The sequence below is a fragment of the Carcharodon carcharias genome, chromosome 2 (assembly GCF_017639515.1).
Source record: "Carcharodon carcharias isolate sCarCar2 chromosome 2, sCarCar2.pri, whole genome shotgun sequence".
In the NCBI taxonomy this organism is placed as follows: Eukaryota; Metazoa; Chordata; class Chondrichthyes; order Lamniformes; family Lamnidae; genus Carcharodon; species Carcharodon carcharias.
The window spans coordinates 64,977,404-65,003,849 of NC_054468.1; the positions used below are offsets into that span (position 1 = coordinate 64,977,404).

The 26,446-nt window shown below is 42.8% G+C and overlaps 1 protein-coding gene across 1 annotated transcript in view; it reads right to left on the minus strand.

The window, feature by feature from the left end:
* Positions 1-265: 265 nt before the first annotated feature.
* mlf1 (myeloid leukemia factor 1) overlaps positions 266-26,446 on the minus strand; it is a 71,834-nt gene continuing 45,653 nt past the window's right edge. Inside the window, exons 5-7 of the mRNA XM_041178034.1 lie at positions 16,402-16,561; positions 6,298-6,409; positions 266-1,594 (exon numbers count right to left, since the gene is read on the minus strand). Of these exons, the coding sequence (XP_041033968.1) occupies positions 1,474-1,594; positions 6,298-6,409; positions 16,402-16,561 (393 nt within the window). The 3' untranslated portion in view covers positions 266-1,473. The remainder of the gene's footprint in view (positions 1,595-6,297; positions 6,410-16,401; positions 16,562-26,446) is intronic.

Consider the following 26,446-nt stretch of genomic DNA (forward strand, 5'->3'; position numbering starts at 1 on the left):
GCTCCGGTATTCCTTCCCTAAACTTCTTTCCTTCTTTAAGATCTTCCTGAAGGCCCACCTTTTTGACCAAACCTTTAGTTACACCACATAATAGCTCTATGGCTTGTCTGATTACACTTCTGTGAAGCACCCTGTGATGTCTTTCTACATTAAAGGTGCCATATACATGCAACTTGTTTAAAGCATCACCTTTCTGAAAAGGTGTCCGCAAAAAGTTATAAAAATGTAAGGGAAAATATAAATTACACAATGAAGACAATTCATACTTTGCAGTTTATGTAAGCATTTGTAGAAAAATCTTAGTAAAACTGCAATATCAGTGAAGCATGCTGTTACTTAGAAATATTGTCACATTGCTGATCATTTTACCACAGTAAAATTAAGTCCTAGATTGCTTACTCGTGTGGCTTTGCCACTGACCACACAGTTTCACCTGGCCAAATTAAATCACTTTACTTTTCTTGAAACAAGATAAAATGAGAATTCATCACACTAAAATCGTGGTCACACCTAGGCAAAGGTCTGAAATTCATGTTTTAGTAAGCTTACTGGTATCTTCATTATACTATGATGACAGTGTCATTGTTTCCGGGAGGAAGTTGTATCTAGTCGTTATACAATAGTCACCTAACAAGGTGTATATAAGCTTTTCTGCAAATACTATTATTGTCCAATTTTTTAATCTATTAAGGAATAAATTTTAAAAAGGGAAAAAATAAACAGGGTGACAGAAAGCATATAAAGGTGGTCAAGAGTCACCTTTATTCACTCTCAAGCCCACATTAGTTTGTGAAACATGGAGGGGAGTTTTACCCCTAGAATTCCAAAGAAATCATATTGGGCTTGAAACTCTGTTTCTCTCTCCACAGATCCTGCCAGGCCTGCTGAATTTTTCCAATGCTTTGTTTTTATTTCAGTTTTCCAGCATTTGCAATATTTTGCTTTTGTATCAGAAAATCAGGATGCTCTGGAGCCTTCTGCTTCATAAAGACTTTTCCCTCACACTACTGATCCAGGTCCGTTCTCACTTCAAAAAGGAGTAAGCCTACTGGATTTTCCATCTTCCCAAATCCCAAATGCAATAAGCAGCACTTAATGCTGGCAACTGGCTGCACATTTTTAAATCTAGCTATATCTCCTGTGCACCCCCTCAAAAAAATGTTGTGCCTCCCACCAATGTCACTGTATTAAATCAAATTCTTCGCCTGTACTTCTGAACCCCATTTTACTGGGTGTCTATCTTGACTAAGTAGATATTTACTATAAACTTCTATAAAGTGCATTCCCTTTATTTCTTGCGTATTGCTGTTGACAAAAATGACATGCTGGTTATGGAGCTTTAGCCAAAAGCTAAAAATGAACTGGAGTATTCTGCATGAACTGAACTAGAGCTTAAAAAGCACAGCCTTGGTCTTAATAAACAGAGATGGCCTGAGACACATAATGAAGAGCCAGGTAGTTTCAGCAAAACGTTCATCTCTTTCCAGGTTTCATCACATGATGTCCGTTAAAGCCTCTGTGATTCGCAGCAGGACAGCCACAACCACCAGGGGTGGGAGTAGGAGACAGAGCAGTTGGTCTCTTACCCGTTTTCCTAAAATGCAAAAGATCCATAATATTGTTACTTACATTAATGGTGGACATTGCTTTCCAGTTTTTGAATGATACTGACAAGGATAACTCATTTTCTTCAGTTGTCAGAAACTTATGGCAAGAGTTTATTAATTTACAGTCCAGAAGATTGAAACTTAGATGATTCTATTCTGTATATTTTCAATCAGAGTAGGTGATTATTCTCTAGGACTCATGGATATACAATATTAACATAGAATCTGCAGACAGCGGTGAAGGAATGGTGACCACAGAAAAGTTGCCTATAAATTTTTGATCATCTCTAGTGCACAGACTTCCTCTATTCGGATGTCACTTTGAATTTGGCACCCTATACAGGGGATTTGTGACTTTTGACAATAGTGAGATCATCAAGCAAAGTGATCTGCCAATCAGATTGGAGAATTATTACAGCTAGCAATGCAGGAACAAATAAGCACAGAACATGAATTTCACTGAAATCATACAGAAAAGCAAAATAAAGATTGGGACATAAGCAAGGGTTAAGGGAGAACCATAAACATCAGAATACAAACTTAAAAAAAATTCTTTAAAATCTCAATCATCAGCAAAATGATGGAAGGTGTCACTGGCAATGCTATCATGTGGTACTTAACTCACCAATGATCTGCTCAACAATGTTTATTTTGAGTTCTGTCAGGACCACTAATCTCCAGACATCATTGTAGCTTTGGTCCAAATATGGACAAGAAAGCAGTATTCCAGAGAAGAGGCAAGAGTGACTGCCCTTGATATCAAAGTAGTATTTAACCAAGTCTGGCGTCAAGAAGCTCTACTAAAATTGAAGTCAATCAGAATCAGGTGTAAAACCCTCCAATGGCTGGGGTCATAAATGCCATAAAGGAAGATGCTTGTGGTTTTTGAAGGCCAAACATTTCAGCCCCAGGACATTGCTGGCGGAGTTCCTCAGGGTAGTGTCCTGGCCCAACCATCTTCAACTGTTTCATCAATGGCCTTGCCTCCATAATAAGGTCAAACGTGGGGGTTGCTCACTGATGATTGCTAAATGTTCAATTTCATACATAACTCCTCCAATAATGAAGCTGTCGTGCTGGCATACAGAAAGAGCTGGACAACATTCAGGCTTGGACTCATAAGTGGCCAGTAACATTGATGCCACACTAGTGCCTGGCAGTGGTCATCTCCATCAATAAAAGATCCATCTCCCCTTGATATGCAACAGAATTGTCTTTGTTGAATCTATCCTCCACCTCCTGGGATCACCAGTGACCAGATGCTTAATTGGATTAGTTACAAGAGCAGGTCAGAGGATTGGAATTCTGCAGCAAGTAACCCACCTTCTGACTCCCCAAAGCCTGTCCCCCATTGACAAGGCACAAGTCAGGATTGGGGTGGAATATTCTTCATTAGCCTGGATGAGTGCACTTCCAATAACACTCAAGAAGCTCGCCACTATCCAGGACAAAGCAGCCCACTTCACTGGCATCCCATCCACCACCTTAAACATTTGCTCCCTCCAAAACCGAAGGATAGTGGCAGCAATGCGTACAATCTGCAAGATGCACTTCAGCCACAGGCCAAGGCTCCTTTGACAGCACCTTCCAAACCTGCAATCTCTCCCACCTAGAAGGACCAGGGTAGCAGGCATGGAAACACCCTGACCTGTGAGCTCTGCTTCAAGTCACACACCATCCTGACTTGGAAATATATTGCTATTCTTTCACTATTGCTGGGTCAAAATCCTGGAACTCCGTTCCTTATAGCGCTGTGAGTGAACCTATACTACATACATTGCAAGAAGATGATTTGCCACCACCTTCTCAAGGGTAATTAAATTGGGCGATAACAGCTGGCAGTGCCAGCGATGCCTACTTCCCGTGAACAAATAAAAAGGATGCTGAACACAGTGATGAGAAAAATGTGGGTGATAGCAGCATATTGCAGAGAAAGAACAGTATATTTGTGAGGATAAAGGGTGGGTGCTTTCAGGATATTGGTGAGGACTATTGTTTTGAAAGAAAAGAAACAATAATGAAAGGTAGGGAGATGACAATCATATGCCTAAGAAGGGTATGTTAGATGGTAGGTTTCAAGAAGAAATTGAGTTTAATGAGGGAGGGCAAGATGGAGAAAGCTGCAGACTGTAATGAAGGAAGGAGAGGCAACTGGATTTAGGAAACAAAGTCCATGAGCTTCGCACATGTAAAGTCAGAGTTAAGTAAGGAGGGTGCGGGGGAAAGGAGGTAGTCACAAGAACACAAGAAATAGGAAATAGGAGCTGGAGTAGATCACACAGCGTATCAAGCCTGCTCCACCATTCAATTCGATCATGGCTGGTCTTGGACTTCAACTCCATTTTCCTGCCAGCTCCCCATACCCCTTAATTCCCCGAGAGACCAAAAATCTGTCTATCCTAGCCTTAAATGTTTTCAATGGAGTGTCCACAACCCTCTGAGGTAGAGCATTCCAAAGATTCACAACCCTTTGAGTGAAATAATTTCTCCTTACCTCAGTCCTAAATGATTGACCCCTTATCCTGAGACTGAGCCCCCATGTCTCCCCGACCAGCGGAAACAATGTCTCAGCACCCACCCTATCAAGCCCCTTCAGAGTTTTGTAGGTTTCAATGAGATCACCTCATTCTTCTAAACTCCAGAGAATATATGCCCAATTTACTCAACCTCTCATCACAGGAAAAACCCCCTCATCCAAGGGACCAACCTCACTGTACCACCTCGAATGCTAGTATATCCTTTCTTAAATGTGGAGATCAAAACTGCACACAGTACTCCAGATGCAGTCTCACAACTGTAGTAAGATTTCTTAATTCTAGTAATCCAATCCCCTTGCAATAAAGGCCAACATGCCATTTGCCTTGCTAATTGCTTGCTGCACCTGCATGCTAACTTTCTGTATTCCTTGTATGAGCACACCCTAGTCAGTGGCACTGCAGGAGTTTGGAGTTGCCGTTGCCCTTCCCAACGACAAACAGAGGCAGAACTCTGCAAGTGGACACCAATATTGTCTCATTAGTCTCAGTGTGTTTCCATCACTTCGACAAAATGTGACATATCCTAATTTGACATTTGAATAAGAAGGTACCCAAATAGGTAACAGGGACTGTTATAGGGCTATCAAGGCAAGTTGTGGAGCTTGAGGAGATTCTGATGAAACCCTTTAGGTGGGTGGACTCTGGTTTGCAATAGTTATTGATATAAGCGCTGGAATTTTGAACTCCCTCTCTTGGGTGAATTAACAGGCGGCAGGGGCTGAATGGGGTAAAATTGGGTCTCATGGTGGCAGTGCACACCTGTCGCCTGCCCATAGGTACTTTACCTGCAGTATGGGAGGTATTGGGCAGCCCACTTGTCCATGGGCCAATTGAGGCCCTTAAGTGGCAAATTAATAGCCACTTAAGGGCCTCCTCACATTACTAATGTGATTTTACCTATGATAGGAGGGCTGGCACCATCTGGCCGTCTTGTTGCGGGGCTACAGGAGGGTGCTTTCTGTTAGGGCACCATGTGCCCAACAGAGGCTCCCCCCAAAAGTATTCACTCCACCCCCCCTAACTGTGTTCTTTCCTCCACCACCACCCTGTCAACCCTGGCCTCCTAGCTCTCTGGGCTTTGCCAGCCTAGCCCAGTGAAACCCCTTTACTGGGTTCCATAAGTTCCTCTTCTTTTTGAACTGATGGCATTCCCAGCAGTGGCCACCAATCCCGTTGGGATTAACAGCCTGGTGGCAATTTAATGGCTGCTGGATGATCTGGTAAGGGGAGGCAGGCTTGCCCCCACCCCCCACACCAACTTTTATGCCAGAGCAGGGCGAGGCCACCATCCTCCGCATAAAATTCAGTCCAAGGGCTCAAAAAAGCAACAAAATAATTGGCTGGCACTGTCCCAAATAACAAGCCTAAGGTTCAAATGGCAATGTCTGAAGCTTCCCGTGCATGTTCAACCTGCTTTTAAAGAAATCTATTTCAAAGAGCACCTGCACAAGATTGGTTTGAAGCAGTAGAAGGTAAAACATTAAGCCAAGCACAGTGGGTTTCCTCTCAATGGGATCAGTTATTCTCAAATGTAGAACACCAACAGCAAGTGGCATTTCAAAATCCTAAAAATCTCAATCACCCCCTAACCTCCTATATTCCAGATAAAACAAACCTTATTCATATAATCTCTCCTCTTAATCTAATTTGCCTGCCAACATTCTGCTTTATCTGTACTTGCATCCCTTCCAGGTCCAACATATCCTTTCTAAGATGGAGTGCCCAGAATTATACACAGTACTCCAGATGTGGCCTAACCACAGCTTTGTGTAGTTGCAGCAAAACTTCTTCCTCTTTATCTTCTGATCCTTTATTTATTTTTTTGTACATGTACCAGTTTTAAGTATGCAAAACAAGTGTACATTTAGCCAGCAAAATGAATGTGTGGGAGCATCAGTCTGAACAGTTTTCAAGACAGGAAATTAAATATGGTAAAATTTTCATGGAAGGGGGTGACAATTTTTCTTGATTCTTGGTTTTGTTTATTCAGATTGATAAATTCAATCCTTGAGATGCAAAAATATCTCACTGCCTAACACTAATACTCTTATTCATGCAGTTCTAAGTCTTAACATATTTTAAATTTCACCTCAAGTATTAAGCTATTTCACTTTTCAAAAATAATCCTGTTAAAAAATAAGAGACTGATGTACCTTTGTCCTTCCAAGATTTTTCTTACATCCTGAATACCATATGGATTTTTTCCGGGAGGCATAAACCTTGACACCTTATTCTTCCATTCTTGGTCAAAACCTATTGCATCATCTGTTAAGTTATAAGAAAACAAAATAACAAGGTTGGTTATAAAATACACAGATTCTCCACCTCCACCACCCCACACCTCAGACCACCAATCCAAGGTATACACACATTTAGCCAAATTATAGAGTTCATCTGAAGCCACTTGCATTTTTTGGTTTGGACTCATGGCTTGCAATATAATGCACGATGGCAAGGGAATAAAATTAAAATTGCTGATTTGAGTGTGGGCTGAAGACATGCCTGACAATAGTCCGGAGAAAAGTAGGACAATAAAAATCTTGCTGTAGGAAGTGTAGTTCAAGAAGGATGTACTCTTTCTGAAATATGGATCATGAGATGCAGAACTTGGAAAGAAATGGTACACAAAGCAGCTCTGTTCAGTGGATAAAAACTGCAGTGTTGCAAGAAATTTAATGACCTTGCCAAATGGTAAGGACTAAAATATCAAAACACGCTTATGCAATATATCAACTATTATTATAATGAACTGTCCATTCCCAACCATGTGTCTCTTCACTTAAAGCACCCTCTTCCCATGGGTGCTCATTAAACTGCACTGTTCAGTTTACAGAGCCATATCTACTGAGTTGCCACCTCCCTTGGGAGAAGGACACATAGGACTACCCAATGTCAACTCCTTGTGCGAGCACCTAAGAATTATATGAGGACAAATCCTCAGAGGACGTCATTGCTTCTGATGGTGTTCTGTCACAGAATGTAAAGCAATGCACCAGGGTAAATAACTTCACTTTGGTGGGCCCAGTTGCGTGTTATTTAGATTCCATCTGGTGATTCAAAAGCAAGCACTGGTGGCAGGGACAGCTGCAGAGAATCAGCATTGTTGGGTGCAATCCTCTCCAAACTGCCCAGTTGGAGGCAGATGCAAAACCCAGGGGGCCATTGTTGAAAAGGAGAATGATAGAGGTACAAGAGTAACTCTGTGAGGTACTGACAGATGTGCCACACACAGACTCCACCATAGCAGAGAGGAGGAACAGTCCAACTCCAGTACTAATGAATTGATAGAGCAGGGAACTGTGAGATTGTCTGCCATGAAGAGAATTGCTGCCTCCCTGGAGCTTCAAGCCTGGCTCTGAAACAGTCTATGTAAGCCTTGACCACAGCTGTGTAGACTGGATGCCGAAGTGTCTGCCTTATTAATCAGGATGACAGTTACATGTTCTGTAACTTTGCAAGGTGTCACTAACCTTCACTAAGCTGCTCACCAGCAGAGTGACAGGAGTGATGTGGTGCTGGCTCAAAAGAGGGATGATAACAAAAGAGGACATTGAACTCCACTCAAAGTACTTCTCACCTGCTGACATTGCGTCTATCACTCTGCTTCCCTTTTCTCCACCTCAGCGAGTATCTGGCATGCTGCCTTGTCTCCCAATGACTATGGATGGCCCTGCATTGGTGCAGGTGGAGAGTTTTATTGAGCTCTCCGGGGCTCTGAAATCCAGAGGTGACAGACCAAAAGCAGTCAGGGCAGGGATCTGAGTAGCTTGCCTCTACCTCTGCTGAAGTTGCATGGGATGTACCACATAAAAGCGATAGGAAGCATAAGTTAAAATAATTGTAATTCAGCAAGTGCATGCACATTAATGTGTGGCACAATGATCCATCATTAAGTTTATTCTTAAACAGCAAAGAGCATCACTTCCAGGTCTTGCTTATTATTGAGTCATGAGTACAAACTCACCCTTTTACTTCAAGCTGAATGTGAATACATGACAGAACCCACTGTGCATTGGGTGTATGCCTGGTTGAAGACTGTTTTGTGCAAGGGGTTGGAGGCTGCTAGTGGATTATTGGCAGCGGCAGCTTTTACTTGTTATCAAGTCCTTTCAAGTTTCAGGATAGCTAACTGAACCTTTGAGCTGTGAAGACATTCCTATGCAATCAATGGCGCCCTGTAACCATGAGAAGGCAGGCAGAAAAACAAACAATAGGGCCCACTCAATCTGGCTACAGTCATCACAAGGAAAGTTGACAGAAGCTTATGGCCTAACAAACAACTTATCTGTATCCTGTTGAATACATTCATGGGTACCCAGCCAAGAGATACCAGATGTTTCTGGTGGCATACAGGTAAGAGCCAGAGCAAAGGAATTGAGGGCAGTGTTGACTTTGGCAGTATAACCCTGGGAAACCTATGTTAAAAATATTAATGGCTGAGCTACTTGCCAACCCACCTTTGTCCTGATGATCCAGCTGGTTCCTGTGAGCTAGTTACTTGTAGACAGCTAAACATTCCTCCTGTAAACCTGGAAGTAGGCGTAATGGAGCTGGGGTGCAGTCATGTTTTAATTTTTTCACAATTTTTACTTCCAACCAGACCCCAACCCATCCATTCTTGAAAGTTAATATTCCTCTGATCTCTTCAGCACTTCACATGCCATTGTCACTTAATTCCACTTTGCCCAGCATAAGCACAGATTGATTTAGCTGTAACAAATTGAAGTCAGTTTGATGGCAATGCGTTATATAATCAACAGAACATGGAAATATATAAATGCAAGAGGAGATAGACCTGGAGAAATTGCAAGCACTTCATCAGAGGGAAAGGTTCCTTCCTTTCAGGGTCATGAACAGCAGGGATACCGGTATTCAGGGTCCAGCTTTTAAAAAACCGTGTTTTCCAAGAATGAGGGATTGTTTGGAGTCTTTGAGGAACTTGCTTAGAAGCGTTACAAGTTGGTAACTATGAAGGACTCTATAACCCGCATGCATGGTGTTCTGTGCACGGATTGACAGTGTGCAGTCAGCCATGGAATAAGTGGTGGTTGCAGATACACCACCTTGATTCTGGATATCCTGACTGGCAAGTACTGAATGGGGCCTCCAGACCTATCCATGCACCTGAAGTGCATCCTCCATATTCTGCTTGATGACATACCCTGAGGTCATGCAGCTCACTGGTGGGGCTTCTCGTATGTGGCATGAACCAGATTTGAAGAAGATATTCCTTGTCTCTGGAATGACTGGTGGTTGTGTTACTCTTTGTATCACTGCTGAATACTTAAGATTGCTACCACACAGGCTAAGGACATTCTGCATTCACTCAGGATGAACTGAAATCACCACTAAGTGAAATATCACAATATGCACATGTCAGCAATAATTCATATCTTTTATCTCTCATAGGTCCTTCTAAGATGATGGAAGAGCAGCAGCAGCAGGAGACTGAGGAGCCCTCAAAGGAGGATGAGCATTCCGTGGATACGCCATCACAGGACTGTACTCACTTTCCACCAGAGCAGATATATATCTCCAAGGGAACTTCAGTGGAGATAGCTAGGTTGTCACATGGCAATGTGTACATCATGTGAGCAGGAGAAGGTGCAGGAGGTAGTGACAGCATTGAAGAGTTCCTGAAACGGAGCTCCACACGCTGCCTCCAGAGGACATCAGCCAGGGACTTCTAATCTTTTAGAGCAGGGAAACAAGCAGCCTGCCCCGAGCTCTGATGAAGATACAAGGGTTGCACCATATAAGTGTAATAGGAAGTAGAACAGGAAGACATATTAGCACAAGGGGATTCACTTTTGCTTCTATATATTTCCGTGTGTGTAACAATGTTCATGGTGTTATGCATATGTTCATTTAATGAATCAAATATTTTATTTGAACTATTCATTATCTTGTCAACTATTTTGTTGTATTCTACATTCCAAATAGAAATGGAGGGGTCGGGTGGGGGTGGGCAGGAGAGCACAGGATTTATGATTGTACTTTTTTATGGCTTCACACACTCAGATTAGCTGAAGCGCGACTGTGTGAGGCCATTGCGGGCTTCTCTATCAGTCAGTTGAATGCCGGCTCTAGTCATCATTTCCACATCTGGCTCCTCCTTTAAGGAGAATGCTGCCAAGTGCTCTGCACCTTTCTCCCTTCCACAGCTTATATTGTGCAAGGCGCAGGAGACCACAAGCAATCTGGTGACCCTTGCTGGAACATACACCCTCCAGATCTGTCCAAGCACTGAAATTGCAACTTCAGCAATCCAATGGCTTGCTCATAGCACTTGTGGTCATGTGAATCTTGTTGTCTCTCTTCTCTGCATCAGTGGTAAGGCTTTCAATGACCTGGTCCTCTCAGGAGCCACTTGTTCACTGTGTGGAAGTGTGAAAATCTATAGGAGATGAGACTGCACAGAATGAAGGCATCATGGCAGTTTACAGGATATCTTGCACAGACGTACATTAAAACTTTCCGCTGGTTGCATACGAGCTGAACATTGAGAGTGTGGAATCCCTTTCAATTAACAAAGGCTGCTGGTTGATTGACGGCATGCTGATTGCCACAAGTGTGTAGTCAATGACTTTGTACACCTGTGGGAATCCAGCAGCTGCAGCATATGTAAAAGCTCTCTGTGCATGACTAGCCTCATCCGTGTCAAAGTGCACATAAGTGGTGACCTTGGCAAATATGGCATCAGTCACCTGGAGATGCACTTGTGGGCAGCAGCCTCCATCGAAAGTCAGATTGCTGCAGTGGAAATTCAGACTGAAGTAATGCAAGCTAAGCTTGCTGCCATGCAATCACAGGCGGCTGCCATCATGGCTGTGGATACCAGGGTACAAAGGGGCTTGCAGGGTGTCACAGGAGTTCAGCAATGTGTCTTCCAATAATTACTAGGACTGCAATGGTGCAATTTTAGGGGATTGGCAGTGACTCCACAGAGCATAAACCTGCTGTCCTCTCTCAGGACGACAGCACTTGTGATCTCAACACTATTACTTTGTCACTGCCCCTGCTGTTGCCTGTCAGAATGCCAGCCCATGCTGCTGCCACCCATGACAAGGCGGTGCAGCCTGAAGCCAGGCTTTCTTGGCCCAGAGTGCTCAAAGTCACCCTCTAAGGCCATCGCTACTCTCCTCCACTGAGTCAGCAGCCTTTCGCCAGCTATGCCAACAGAGGTGGCACTGTGAGTGAGTGTTTAGACAAGCAAAGGCACAAGAATGATAGACAGAAAGAGAATACACAAGGATAATATGTTTGTATTCAATAGGGTATGATATAATTTATAAAATTGGTTTTGGAATGTTTATGTTGTAGTGGCTTTTATTTCTACATTGTGATCAAGATGTTGTGATGGTCAGTAGCAGTACGAAAGTAAGGAGTATGGGACTGTTGCTGCATGAGGAATTGGGGTTAAGGTTGCTTCATTAGGCTAATGGTCTGCTCCATCATATTTCTTGAGGCAGCATGGCTCTCACTGTATGCATGCTGCAAGCGTGTGCAGAGTTTGTGAGTCATTAGCCACATTATCAGCAAATAGCTCTTGTTGTCCAGTAGCCATACTTTGGGTTGCTGTGGTAACTGAACATCTGGCACAGTAAACTGCCACAGAATGAAGGCATCAAAATAGCTGCCAGAATACCTGACATTGACCTACATGATTTGCAGCCTATGGTTACACACCAGCTGGATGCTCAGGGAATGGAATCCTTTTAGGTTCCGGTACATGAAAGAATTGACATGCAATGCCAGCAAAGAATGTGCATGCAGTCAATGGCATCTTGCATCACGGGGAAGCCTGCAATCTGAACAAACCCTTATGCCCGCTCTGCTTGCGCGTCTGGCATGAGGGAACAAAATTAAGTTAGCAACAGTGGACATCAAACCGCGAGATGTTGCTAACATCTACAGCAGCAACATGAAAGGAACCAGTTACCTCATAGCCACTGCCAATGTATTCTTGCCCTGCTGAGGTTGAAGCTGCAACAACATCAGTCGGCAGATTTTGCTGTGAAGCTCCTTAGTGAAGCGTCGATATCTCACAAATTGCTTCTCATTGAGGTTCAGGTGAAAGAATTGCTTACAGCCTGTACAGATATGGTATACTATTAAGAGTCCTTCACCTCTCACCCTTTTTCCAGCAGCTTGTCCCGTTATGTGGGACTTCTGTTCATTCTGCAGATTATGCTCTATTCCTAGAGAAAAGCCTACTAGTGCACCCGCTTCTTGTTTTGTGTAGGAATCTTGAAGGCAGCAAAGAATGCTTCAACACTTATCGCACATATCCCTGTAGGCCTTTGAAACATATAACTATGGAAAGCATCAAAAATGTGTTGAATTTAGCAACAGCCAGAAGAAATCAAACTGCAAGAAGGCAGAAGTAATGGACGATCCCTTCAAATAGTGCTGTTGGGGGTTTCTTCCTGCATGTTCAGCTGTGCGAGCTTTAGAGAGATTTTGACTAATTGGTGAGCTCCAAATTGGCAGCATTGATGTCAAATGAATGTGATGTGTTGATTTGCATTCTTCTAGGGTACATTCACTGTGCGTTCACTTGAACATCTGCACTCGGATGGTGTCCAGTGCAGTTTGCATCCCAAGTATACATAATCATTGCAAACACCATTTAGCAACTCGAAGAATATTTGCAGCCACCCCCCCCAAAAAAATGGGTGCGACTGATCCAATTTCTCATCCATAATGTTTTTCTAAGGTGTAAATTTGTAAAACAGCGTCCCCAGACCCGCACATCCCCACCCCACTAAGCTGTCAGGATGGTGCCCGCATCTTCCTCTACACTGCTGATAAGCTATAATGGGTCAATCATTACTGTCACTATCAACATCCTGGGGGTTACCATTGACCAGAAACCTAACTAGACTAGCCATATAAATACCGTGGCTACAAGAGCAGGTCAGAGATTAGGAATCATGTGACGAGTAACTTACCTCCTGACTCCCCAAAGCCTGTCCACCATCTACAAGGCACAAGTCAGGAGTGTGACACACAAGTCAGGAGTGTGATGGAATACTCCCCATTTGCCTGGATGAATGCAGCTCCCAAAACACTCAAGAAGCTTGACACCATCCAGGACAAAGCAGCCCGCTTGATTAGTACCACATTCACAAACATTTGCTCCCTCCACCACTGACACATGGTAGCAGCAACGTGTACCATCTATGAGATGCACTACAGGAATTCACCAAGGCTCCTTTGGCAGCACCTTCCAAACCCATGATCACGACCAACTAGAAGGACAAGAGCAGCAGATAGATGGGAACACCACCACCTGGAAGTTCCCTTCCAAGTCACTCACCATCCTAACTTGGAAATATATTGCTGTTCCTTTGCTGTCGTTGGGTCAAAGTCCTGGAACTCCCTTCCTAACTCCACAAGGCAGCTCACCATCACCTTCTCAAGGGCAATTTGGGGTGGGCAATAAATGCTGGCCCAGCCAGCGAAGGCCCAATCCCATGAATGAATTTAAAAAAATTAACCCCTCTACAATGATGAGAGAGGATGGCGTTGAAGGCTAAAAATTCCTAACATTCCTCAAACCTGTTACATATGTCTGTTGCCATTTTTCCAGAAGCTTGGTGAGTTGGTGCATCTTATTGTAATATTTATAGTAGTATTGTTTGTAAGCCAAGACGTGCAGGAGAGCTCTTCCCAGCTCCTTAAGCAAATCCTCTGCCCGTCCCTCCCACTCTCCAATCTGTCCTATGTCTTACTGCTGCTGTGCTTTAAATGGCCCATCTTCCAGCCCCACACCATGCCCGATAAAAGCGTATTTATCTTTGATTTTATTGGAAACCAGTTGATTCCCACTCCTAAATCAAGACACCATAACTTAAATAATTTTGAGGCTTAAGTCACAGACAGAATTTATGTGCTTTTTTATCTGTGATCAAAGTTTTATGAATGTGAGGTATATGTATTTGCTTACCTGCATATGGTTGTCCCAATTTTGAATAATTCCAGCAACAAACTTTGGTGAATTTAAAAATGAACTTATTTATTATCCCCCACTTGCCCGATTTAATATAAGGCGATGTCTCACTCACATGACTCACACATACTGTTTATAACTATTCTTAGTGTGAAAAATGAAGAAGAAAAAACAATACAATTACAACCTGGTATTATTTCAGTATCTTTTGTGGATGTGGCTTTAGCTGGAGTGAAGGTCTTGAAAAGTAGAGGCTTTGCAGTAAGCTGTGAGGCTTTTGCAGTTGAATTGCTAGGAGGTTGGTTATCAGGTGATCTTGCATTTGGAATAGGTTGGAGAAAGTCCTTCTCCCACTTTCAAGGTATGACCGTAAATTATCTTAGCTGATTTGACTGCAGCTGGTTCGATGGCTTTCTGCTGGTTTCTCAGTCTCAGAAGAGTTTGTTGTTTTAAAAGCAGGCAACATACATGGCTGTCTTACTCATGTGATCTGCTGAGAGTCCAAAGTGCTTCTATAAATAATGTGGAGTGTTAGGTCAATAAACATCCTGTGTTACGGCTTCTCACACTTTGACAGTTTGAGGGGTGTTTGTATGAGGGGCCATCGCAATATAATGAAAGGTCGATAGGATCAGCTTCACTTTCATCTAACACCCACTAAGCTTTGATGTCGCTTTTGTCCCTTGTGAAACATGGCGATGAGTTGACTGCAAACCCCATGATCTGTCGATTTTGGTCCATCCTTAAACAATGAGATGCATGAATCTCACAAATGATTGTGAGGATCCTTCATTCAGGTCCATATTTAATCAGGTATTGGCCGCTGACTCTGCTGTCCACAGTTCAAATACCAAAAGTCATCTGGTACGCTGCAATCATTTTAACAGCTTTTGTGTTCACTTTTTAAAATAAAGCTTTAAAATTTGTAATATCTTAATGCCTGTATCTTAGAAACATGAAAGTGCAATATAAAACATACTATTGATAGTAGGAAGGAAGTTTGAAAATACATTTTCAGCTACTAGAGGGATTCAAATGGGGATGGTCACCATGCTCAAGACAGAATATACAGATACACACAGATGCGAACCAAGTGACTCCTGCTGGAGGGGTTGACAGCAGCAACAGTTGGGACAGCAGTCACATACCATTCAGTTCTCACTGCAGCAGCTGGTGGTGGGACCCAAGCACTACCGGGACAGTTTGAAACCACATTTTACGATGCTATAATCATTTTCACATAGATTGAGTGTTGTACAGCCGGCTTTCCCAGCCTTGAATATCATCTTGATGGATACAGTCAAGTTAAAAACTGTTAACATACAATGAATTTTACGCAAAGAAATAAGGGCATTCCTTTATGACCTAAAAGCACCAGCAAAACTCTCTGAATACCATTTAATACAAATGCCCTGTAGCACATAATATTAGTGACCTAATGTACATATTACATGTCAGTAATACAGCTATTATTATACAACAGTTCATCCTTTGACTCAGGATAAGCAATGTCACAAGAGATCTGCTGGTAAAATTAAAAAAAACTGGCACCTACTTTGTGACCAATCAGCAAAGTTACAGAACTTGAGCTGCAAATGACAAATTTTCTACTTAATTGCCAGGTCTCTGAACAAGGTTCCAAATAGCAGAAGATTTCTACCATAACTTTGTTGAGGGTTTTACAAAATGGTCACAAACTCAGCCAGGGCTCTGATGTGCCAGGTTCCAGCTATGTGCAAAGTTTTCTGATCAGGCTTATAAATTGCTCAAATCTTTGACTTTTCTTTACAAGGCCTGTGATGTGAAGGATAAGAGCTTGAATGTTTGGTTCCCACATTCCAGCCTCATTTGAGACACAGAATTGGGTTGGGTGTAGCAATGTGATTTCTCAGTTGAGATCTAAGAATACATGTGGGAATCAAGGTTTTGAAGCTGTCCCATTTGCACTCCCAAATTGTTGAAGGCCTACTCCCCCTGGCCAATGCTGTTCACCCTGGAAACATTGGTGGGGTTAGCAGCAGAGTCTCACAATGGGACTCTGATGCCACACATAATTGCCAGGTTTGCTCTCCATGGAGTTTCAAATGTCTATCTCACCCTGGTACAATAAGGCAATTCATATGCACATTAAAAGTAAAAAAATAGGATATATATATAGATCCTGGCATAAAGATCCTGGCTTCTGAAAATAATCTGAGTATGCAAAGAATGAAGGATTTATTCCTATGCATATATGCTGATATTTTCATATTATTTAATGGCATCTTTTGAAATAGACCTAACCATAACATGGTTGCCTCACCTTCATGTAGGTTGATAAATTCTTGATCAATTTCTTCATCACCTGTTCTCTGGTTTCTGTATTTCTGAATGACATGAGCACGGTCTTGAATGTGATGACCAATTGACATCTTTTCAACTCCACTTTCAGAATCTTTTACTGCCCGTCTTGTCTCTTTGATCTGTAAATTCATAAATTGTTAACTAGTTTTACCTACAAAGTAACCTACCTACAAAACAACTTAACACTTAACAATGACCAGTAAAAAAACATCTTTGTACTGTAAACTGTAAGCAACTTTTGTCATTAATATGTAAGTCACTGATATTTCCAATCATATTGGCAAGGAACAAACTTTGGGACCCCTGGTTCTCTACTGTATGCTGAAGTTACGCTAAAATGCGTATTTCCATCTACAACATTTTAAATAGAATGCTTTGATGTGTAACCTAGGTTACACTACAATGTACTACTGCTACTCTATTTTGGTTTTGTTAAAGCAACACAGAATTCTATTAAATATTCTACACGCAATAATCCAACACTTGGGCCCGATAATAATTCAGAGCCAAGCAAGTGCAGAGTGCGCATGGGGAGTTATAGAATCATAGAATGATTACAGAACAGGAGGCCATTCATCCCATTGCACCCTTGTTGGTTCTGTGCAAGAGCAACTTACCTAATTGCACACCCCCTGTCTTTTTCTTGTAGCCCTGCAAATGTTATCTCTTCAGAATCGTCCAATGCTCTTTTGATTGGCACAACTGAATCTGCCTCCACAAAACACTCAGGCAGCGCATTCTAGATACTAACCAACAGCTGTGTAAGAAAGGTTTTTATCATGCCGCCATATTGCTTCTTTTGTCAATCACCTTAAATCCCTCTGATTCATGCACCTTCTACAAATGGGAACAGGTTCTCCCTATCTACACTTTCCAGACCCTTCTTACTTTTGAAAACCTCGAAAGAAATTCCTACTAATCTTCTATTCTCCAAGGAGAAAAGTCCTCCAATTTATCCACGTAACTGGTTCAAGGATGAGGAACCTCATTCTTGTGAATCTTTCCTGCATCTCTCTAATGCCTTCACATCCTTCCTAAAGTGTTATGCCAAGATTTGGACGCATTATTTCAGTTCAGGCCCTGCTCATAAAGTCCAAAATCCCACATACTTTGTTAACCACGTTCTTAACTAGCCCTGTAACCTTCAATAATTTGTGCATACATAACTCAGATTACTCTCCTCCTACACCATCTTTTGACTTGCATCCTTTATTTTATATTGCTTCTCGTCACTCTTCCTGGAAAATTGAATCACATCACACTTCTCTGCATTAAATTTCATCTGCCAGGTGTCTGCCTATTCACCAGCCTGTATACATCCTCCTGAAGTTTATAACCATTCTCCTCATAGTTTACAATACTTCCAAATTTTGGGTCATCTGTAAATTTTGAAATTGTGCCCTGTACACCCAAGTCCAGGTACTTATATACAGTGCTGGTTCCTGGCACTGACTCCTAGGGAACCCCATTCTTCCTCCAATTACCATCGCTACTCTGTTTCCTGTCCTTCAGTCAATTTCATATTCATGCTGCTACTGGCCCTTTTATTCCCTTGGTACTAACTTTGCTGACAAGCCTGTTATGTAGCGCTTTAGCAAATGCCATTTGGAAGCCCGTTTACACTACATCAACCCTCCCTGTTACTTCATCAAAAATTCAAGCATGTTAGTTAAACGCATTTTGTCCACAACATAAATGCTGGCGTTCCTTAATTAATCCACATTTGTCTAAGTGACTGCTTTTTCCCAAATTATCATTTCTGAAAGCTCTCCCACAACCAAGGTTAAACTGACAGGTCTGTAATTGCTGGATTCATTCCTCGTCTTCTTGAACAAGGGTGCAACACTTACAATTCTCCAATCCTCAGGCACCACCCCTGCATCTAAGTAGTATTGGAAGATCATGGCCAGTGCATCCACAATTTCCACCCTTACTTCTCTCAGTATCCTTGGATGCATATCCTCTGGTCCCAGTGACTTAGAAACTTCAAGTACAACCAGCCTATCTAATACCTCTTTTTCATCAATTTTTAACCCAACCACTGTCTCAACTAACGCCTCTTTCACTACAACTTAGGCAGCATCTTCTTCCTTGGTAAAGACATTTAGTATCTCAGTCATGCCCCTTGAGGTGTAAATCCTCTTTTAGATCCCTAGTTAGTGCCAGTCCTCATTTTACCACCCTTTTTGCATTAGCCACCAGTCTCTTCTCAGTATACTGTCTCTTTGCTTCTATTTTTTATCACTTGCCTCTGAACCTTCTATACTCAGCCTGGTTCTCACTAGTACTACTCACCTGACATTGTCTGCACAGGAGTGCTGTGTTTGGCTGCAGTAGAGAACTTTAGTTGGAGATTGGTGACTGAGGGGGTTTAAGGGTTAAATTAAGGGTTAAATTCTATCTAAAGTCCAGTCTTTCTTTAATTTAGCATATAACTAAAAGTTGCTGTTCGGATTGGAAGGCGAGTTTTAGTTCAGCCTGAAAACAGGGCTTATAGAAGCTCTGCTTGCAACTGTAACTAGTAAATTATATAGCTGGCTTCATCAGCTTTTCAGAGGCTAGGTTCAGAGAGTATGAAAGTTGGCTATCTTATAGTGCTGACTTTGTCTGTGTTCGGCTGAAGTAGAGAGTTTCAGTTGGAGATTGGTGACTGAAGGGGTTTAAGGGTTAAATTTAGTGTTAAATTCCATCTAAAGTCTAGTCTTTCTTTAATTTAGCAATTAACTAAAAGTTGCTCTTAGGGTTGGAAGAAGGTGAGTTTTAGACTGGAAAGGAGAGCTATATAAAATGGTGTGAAAAACAGAGACCAAGACCAGAAAGGAGAGGCATACCCTCAGGACATTCAGGCGGTGGAGTTCAAAATACATCACAATTCAAAAAGTGACACGATGCAGGGGAGGCAGCTGATTGATAAGTGGGGTCAGGTGAGTACTTCTACTTTTCCTACTAATTAAACTGCTGTGGTCCATTAGCTTAAACAAAATAAGGTGAGGACTTTGAACTGTAGTGGGAGTGTTTGCAGCGGAATAAGGCCCCTAGAGTAGTTAGTATTTTTTAAAGGGAGTAACGAACAAGCTTAGTCTAAAGGGAAGTCATGGCAGCAGAGCTCACACCCGTTATATGCTCCTTCTGTGGGAAATCATGGATACTTCCATTGTCCCTGGCGACAATGTGTGCAGGAAGTGTGTCCAGCTGCAACTGCTGGCCAACTACATTTTGGAGCTAGAGCTGTGGGTGGATTCACTGTGGAGCATCCGCGATGCTGATATTGTTGTGGACAGCACGTTCAGTGAGGTGGTCACACCACAGGTAAAGACTGAACAGGCAAAAAGGGGATGGGTGACCACCAGGCAGAGTAGAAGAAGGCAGGCAGTGCAGGAGTCCCCTACGGCCATCCCCCTCTCTAACAGATATACCGTTTTGGATTCTCAGGGGAAAGCAGCAGGAGCCAAGTCCATGGCTCTGCTGCACAAGAGCGGAGCAAGAAGAGGGACAGGGCTATAGCAATTGGGGATTCAATAGTAAGGGGAACAGACAGGTGTTTCTGCGGCCACAAAAGAGACTCCAGGATGGTATGTTGCCTCCTTGGTGCCAGGTTCAAGGATGTCTTGGAGAGGCTGCAGGGCATTCTGAACGGAAAGGGCAAAAAGCCAGTGGTCATGGTATACATTGGTACCAGCAACAAAGGTTAAAAAAAAGGGTGAGATCCTACAAGCTGAATATAGGGAGTTAGGACATAAATTAAAAAGTAGGACCTCAAAAGGTAGTAATCTCAGGATTACTACCAATGCCATGTGCTAGCGAGAGTATGAAATAACAGGATATATCAGATGAATACGTAGCTGAAGAAACAGTGTAGAGGAGAGGGATTCAGATTCCTGGGGCATTAGGACTGGTTCTGGGGAAGGTGGGACCAGTACAAACAGGACAGGTTGCATCTGGGCAGGATCGGGACCAATGTCCTTGGGGGAGTGTTTGCTAGTGCTGTCAGGGAGGGTTTAAACTAGAATGGCAGGAGGATGGGAACCTGAGCAGGGAGACAGAGGAGGGGGAAACAAGGATAGAAATGAAAGACAGAAAAGTAAGAAGCAAAAGGGGAAGGCAGAAAAAACAAGGATGAAAAACAAATGGGGTCATTGCGCAAAATAAAGCTAAGATGACTAACAAGGTTAAAAAGACAAGTCTAAAGGCATTGTATCTTAATGCATGGAGCATTCACAATAAAGTAGATGAATTAACAGTGCAAATACATATAAACGGTTATGATATAATTGCAATTACAGAGACATGACTGCAACGTGACCAAAGATGGGAAATGAACATCCAGGGGTATTCGATATTTAGGAAGGACTGACAAATAGGGAAAGGAGGTGGGGTCACACTGTTAGGAAATAAGGCAATCAATGCAAAAGTGAGGAAGGATATTGGCTCGGGAAATCATGATGTGGAATCTGTTTGGGTGGTGATAAGAAACACCAAGGGGCAGAAAATGTTGGTGGGGGTTGTCTATAACGGAGTAAGTAACAGTAATGGAGATGTAAGGGAAGGCATTAAACAGGAAATTAGAGATGCATGCAATAAGGGTGCAACTGTAATCATGGGTGACTTTAATCTACATATAGATTGGACAAACCAAACTAGCAGTAATACTATGGAGGAGAATTTCCTGGAGTGTATACGTGATGGTTTTTTTAAACCAATATATTGAGGAACCAACTAGAGAGCAGGCTATCCTAGACTGGGTATTGTGCAACGAGAAAGGATTAATTAACAATCCTGTTGTACAGGGTCCCTTGGGGAAGAGCGACCATAAAATGATAGAATTGTCCATTAAAATGGAGAGTGAAGAAGTTGAATCTGAATCTGGGGTCCCGAGGGTATGAGACGTGAACTGGCAATGATGGATTGAGGAACGTTATGAAAACAGTTGACGGTAGATAGGCAATGGCTAATATTTAAGGAATTTATACATGAATTGCAACAATTATTCATTCCTGTCTGGCGCAAAAATAAAACAGGAAAAGTGGCTCAACCATGGATTACAAAAGAAATTAGGGATGGTATCAAATCCAAAGAGGAAACATATAAAATTGTCAGAAAAAGCAGCAAGCCTGAGGATTGGGAGCAGTTTAGAATTTAGCAAAAGTAGGTAAAAATATTGATCAAGTAGGGGAAAATGGAGTATGAGAGTAAACTTGCAGGGAACATGAAAAACTGACTGTGAAAGCTTCTATAAATATGTGAAGAGAAAAAGATTAGCAAAGACAAATGTAGGTCCCTGACAGTCAGAAACAGGGAAAATTATAATGGGGAACAAAGAAATGGCAGAAGAATTGAACATATATTTTGGTTCTGTTTTCACAAAAGAGGACACAAATAATTTCCCATAAATGTTAGGGAACCAAGAGTCTAGTGAGAGGGAGGAACTGAAATCAGTGTTAGTAAAAAAATGGTGTTAGAGAAATTAATGGGGTTAAAGGCTGAGAGGTCCGTAGGGCCTGATGATCTACACCCCAGACTACTAAAGGAAGTGGCCCCAGAAATATTCGATGCATTGGTTGTCATCTTCCAAAATTCTATAGACTCTGGAGCAGTTCCTACAGATTGGAGAGTGGTAAGTGTAACCCCATTATTTAAAAAAGGAGGGAGAGAAAAAACAGAATGACAGACCAGTTACCTAACATCAGTAGTGGGGAAAATGCTAGAGTATGTAATAAAAGACATGGTAACAGAACGCGTGGAAAGCATTAACGGGATTAGACAAAGTCAGCATGGGTTTATGAAAGGGAAATCATGCTTAACTAATCCACTGGAGTTTTTTTGAGGATGTAACTAGGAGAATAGGTAAGGGAGAACAAGTGGATGTGGTGGGTTTGGATTTCAGCAAGGCTTTTGATGAGGTCCCACATAAGAGGCCAGTGGGAAAAAATAAAGCACATGGAATCAGGGGTAATATACTGGCACAGATTGAGAATTGGTTGACAGACCGGAAACAGAGAGTGGGAATGAATGGGTCTTTTTCTGGAAGGCAGGCAGTGACTAGTGGTGTACTGCAGGGATCAGTGCTTGGGCCCCAGCTATTCATGATATATATAAATGGCTTGGATGAGGAAATAAAATGCAATATTTCCAAGTTTGCTGATGACACAAAACTGGGCAGGGTTGTGAAGAGGATGCAAGGAGGCTTCAGGGCTATTTGGACAACGTTTTGTGTGTGGGAAACACATGGCAGATGCAGTATAATGTGGGTAAATGTGAAGTTACATGCTTTGGGTGAAAAACAAAAAGGCAGGCTGTTATTTAAATAGTGATATATTGGGAAATGGATCTGGGTGTCCTTGTACACCAGTTAATGAAAGTAAACAGGCAGGTACAGCAAGCAATTAGGAAGGCAAATGGTATGTTGGCCTTCACTACAAGAGGATTTGACTTCAGAAGTATGGAAGCCTTACTGCAGTTATACAAGGCCTTGGTGAGGCCACACTTGGAGTATTGCATGCAGTTTTGGTCTCCCTACCTAAGAAAGGATATACTCGCCACAGAGGTAGTGCAGCAAAGGTTCACTAGGCTGATACCGGGGATGACAGGACTGTTGTATGAGGAGAGATTGGGTCAACAGGGCCTGTATTCATGAGAGTTTAGAAGAATGAGAGGGAATCTAATTGAAATTTATAAAATTCTAACAGGGCTAGGCAGGCTAGATGCAGGGAGGATGTTTCTCCTGGTTGGGGAGTCTAGAACCAGGGGCCACAGTCTCAGGATACGGGGCAGGCCATTAAGGACCGAGATGAGAAAAAATTTCTTCACTGGTCGATCTGTGGAATTCTCTACCACAGAAGGCTGTGGAGGCCAGGTCACTGGGTATATTCAAGAAAGAAATTGATAATTTTTTGGATATTAGGGGCATCTAGGGGTATGGAGAGAAAGTGGGAATATGGCGTTGAGATAGAAGATCAGCCATGATCATGCTGAATGGCAGAGCAGGCTTGAAGGGCCGAATGGCATACTCTTGTTCCTAGTTTCTATCATATGCACCTTTTTGCTGCATCATTTTGCTATCTCTTCCATCATCTAGGGAGCTCCGGATTTGTTTTCTCTACCTTTCCCCATCATATGAATATATCTTGACTGTAGGCGAACTATCTCCTCTTTAAAGGCAGCCTATAGTTTGGTTACAGTTTTGCCTGCAAATCTTTGATTTCAATTTTCCAAGGACACCTCCACTGAAGTTGACTCTCCCCCGGTTAATTATTTTTACTCTGGATTGCTCCTTGTCTTTTTCCATAGCTAACATAAATTTTATAATGCTACGATCATTGTCTCCTAAATGTTCCCCCCGAGCACTTGATCCACTTGTCCCACTTCATTTCCCAGAACCAGATCCAGCAATTCATCCTTCTGCATTGAACTAAAAACATACTGATGCAGAAAATTTTCCTGAACACATTTCACAAAGGCTGCATGCTTGGTTGGACTGTTTTACTCCATGATGTAGTTGCAAGCGAGGCAGCAGGAAGGGGCAGAGATGCTTATCAGTTATTAAAGACAGTGATTAAAAAAGTTTCACCTTCTCACAGTTGATGGGGCAGAGGGGAGCAATGGAGGCAGGGGATCGTGATGGGGAGGCAGGGCAGGCTTCTGATCAACCTAGTGACGGCAGCAATTCCGGATTACAACTTCCATATCCTGCATTTGCAGATCTGGGGCTTCTTTCAGTTGTATCTCATTCAGATCCTGAAGCCATTCACCCAGTTCCTGAGCCCCGCGGCAGGCAGGCAGGTAGTTGGGGTGTGGCCTCCCCTCAGCTTCTGAATCTGCTGCTCTGGAGCATCCTCTCCTTAACCTGGGTCCGTCGCCGGGAGGAAGCCCCAAAGCTGCAAATGTGAGGAAAAGAGGTTGTAATCTGAAATTGTGGCCGTCGTCAGGTTAGTTTTATTCATTTACAGGATGTGGGCATCACCGGCTAGGAAAGCATTTATTGCCCAAAACTGATTGTCCTTGAGAAGGTAGCGGTGATGAGCTGCCTTCTTGAACCGCTGCAGTCACTGTGGTGTAGGTACACCCACAGTGCTGTCAGGGAGGGAGTTCCAGGATTTTGACCCAGCGATAGTGAAGGAACAGTGATATATTTTCAAGTCAGGGAGGTGATTGTTGGACTTAGGACACTGCCCTGAGGAACTCCTGAAGTGACTCCTGGAACTGAGATGATTGACCTCCAACAACTACAACCACCCTCCTTTCTGCTAGATATGACTTCAACCAGTGGCGAGTTTTCCCCGATTCCCACTGACTCCAGTTTTGCCAGGGCTCCTTGATCCACACTCGATCAAATGCTGCCTTCATGTCAAGGGCAATCACTCACACCTTACCTCTGGAGTTCAGCACTTCTGTCCATGTTTGAACCAAGGCTGTAATAAGGTCAGAAGCTGAGTGGTCCTATTGGAACTCAAACTAAGCGTCAGTGAGTAGGTTATTGCTGAGCAAGTGCCGCTTGATAGCACTGTTGATGACCCCTTCCATCACTCTGCTGATGATCGAGAGTAGACTGAATGGGCGGGAACTGGCCAGGTTGGATTTATCCTGATTTGTGTGTACAGGGCATACCTGGGCAATTTTCCATATTGCCAGGTGGATGCCAGTGTTGTAGCTGTACTGAAACAGCTTGGCTGTGGGCATGGCAAGTTCTGGAGCACAGGTCTTCAGTACTGTTGCTGGAATATTGTCAGCGCCCACAGCCTTTGCAATATCCAGTGGATCATAAACTTCCCCTTCCTCCCCATCTTGCTCCCCGGAAATTGCAAAGAGGCTGTGCCCGAACTGCCTGCCCACTGTGGTGCTCAGAAGCTGGGTGAATGACTTCAGGATCCAGCTGGCACTATCTCTCCTGCAAAGTAGATCATTAGTTTTCTGCGTATACACAGACAAGTGTGCACGTGCAGACTGTTTTGGCAGCCATCATGCGTTGGCAGGAGACACGCTTTCATACGAACAAGGAGAATGAGTAGGCCATTCGGCCCCTCAAACCTGTTCCACCAATCAATAAGATCACAGCTGATCTGATTGTAACCTCCCGCCTACCCCGGATAACCTTCACTCGTTGTTAATCAAAAATCTATCTAGCTCTGCCTTAAAAATATTCAAATACCCTGCTTCCATTGCTTTTTGAGGAAGAGAGTCCCAAAGACTCACCACGCTCTCAAGAGAAAAAATTTCTCCTCATCTCTATCTTAAATGAGCGACCCCTTATTTTTAAACCGTGACCCCTAGTTCTAGATTCTCCCACAATAGGAAACATCCTCTCCACATCCAATCTGTTAAGACCCCTCAGAATCTTAAAGATTTCGACCAAGTCTTACTCTTCTAAACTCCAGTGGATACAAGCTTAACCTGACCAAGCTTTCCTTCTGAGACAACCAGCCCATTCCTGGTATTAGTCGAGTGTACCTTCTCCAAACTACCTCTAAAGCATTTACATCTCCTTAATCAGTACTGCTTCCCCTCCTTTCTCTATTTTCCTGAACACCTCACATCCATTAATGTTCACTATCCAGTCCTGCACTTTTTTGAGAGAGGACTCCATTATTGCCACATCATATTTCTTGCAACCCACCAATCTTATATACCACACCCCATGTATTCACATACATGCACAGTAAACCTATTTTAGACCTCATTATATTCCCTCTTACTCCGACCTATTTGCTATTCTTGAGCGCTGTGTCTTTCCCAACTCTTTCTGCACCTTGTTTTTCTCCTCTAACATTACTTTTACACTGCCAAGTTAGTTTAAATCCTCCCCAGTAGTACTAACAAATCACCCCACAAATGCAATGATCTTGGCTCTGTTCAGGTGCAACCTGTCCTTCCAGCCTGTATAAGGTGGCCCCAACGTTCCAGGAATCTAAAGCTGTCACTCTGCAGGGCAGCAGCTTTTTGGATGTCAACCATGGAATTAAGGGTTTTCTGCAGGTCTTTCGGTTTTAAATTCTAGCAACAGGTTCATT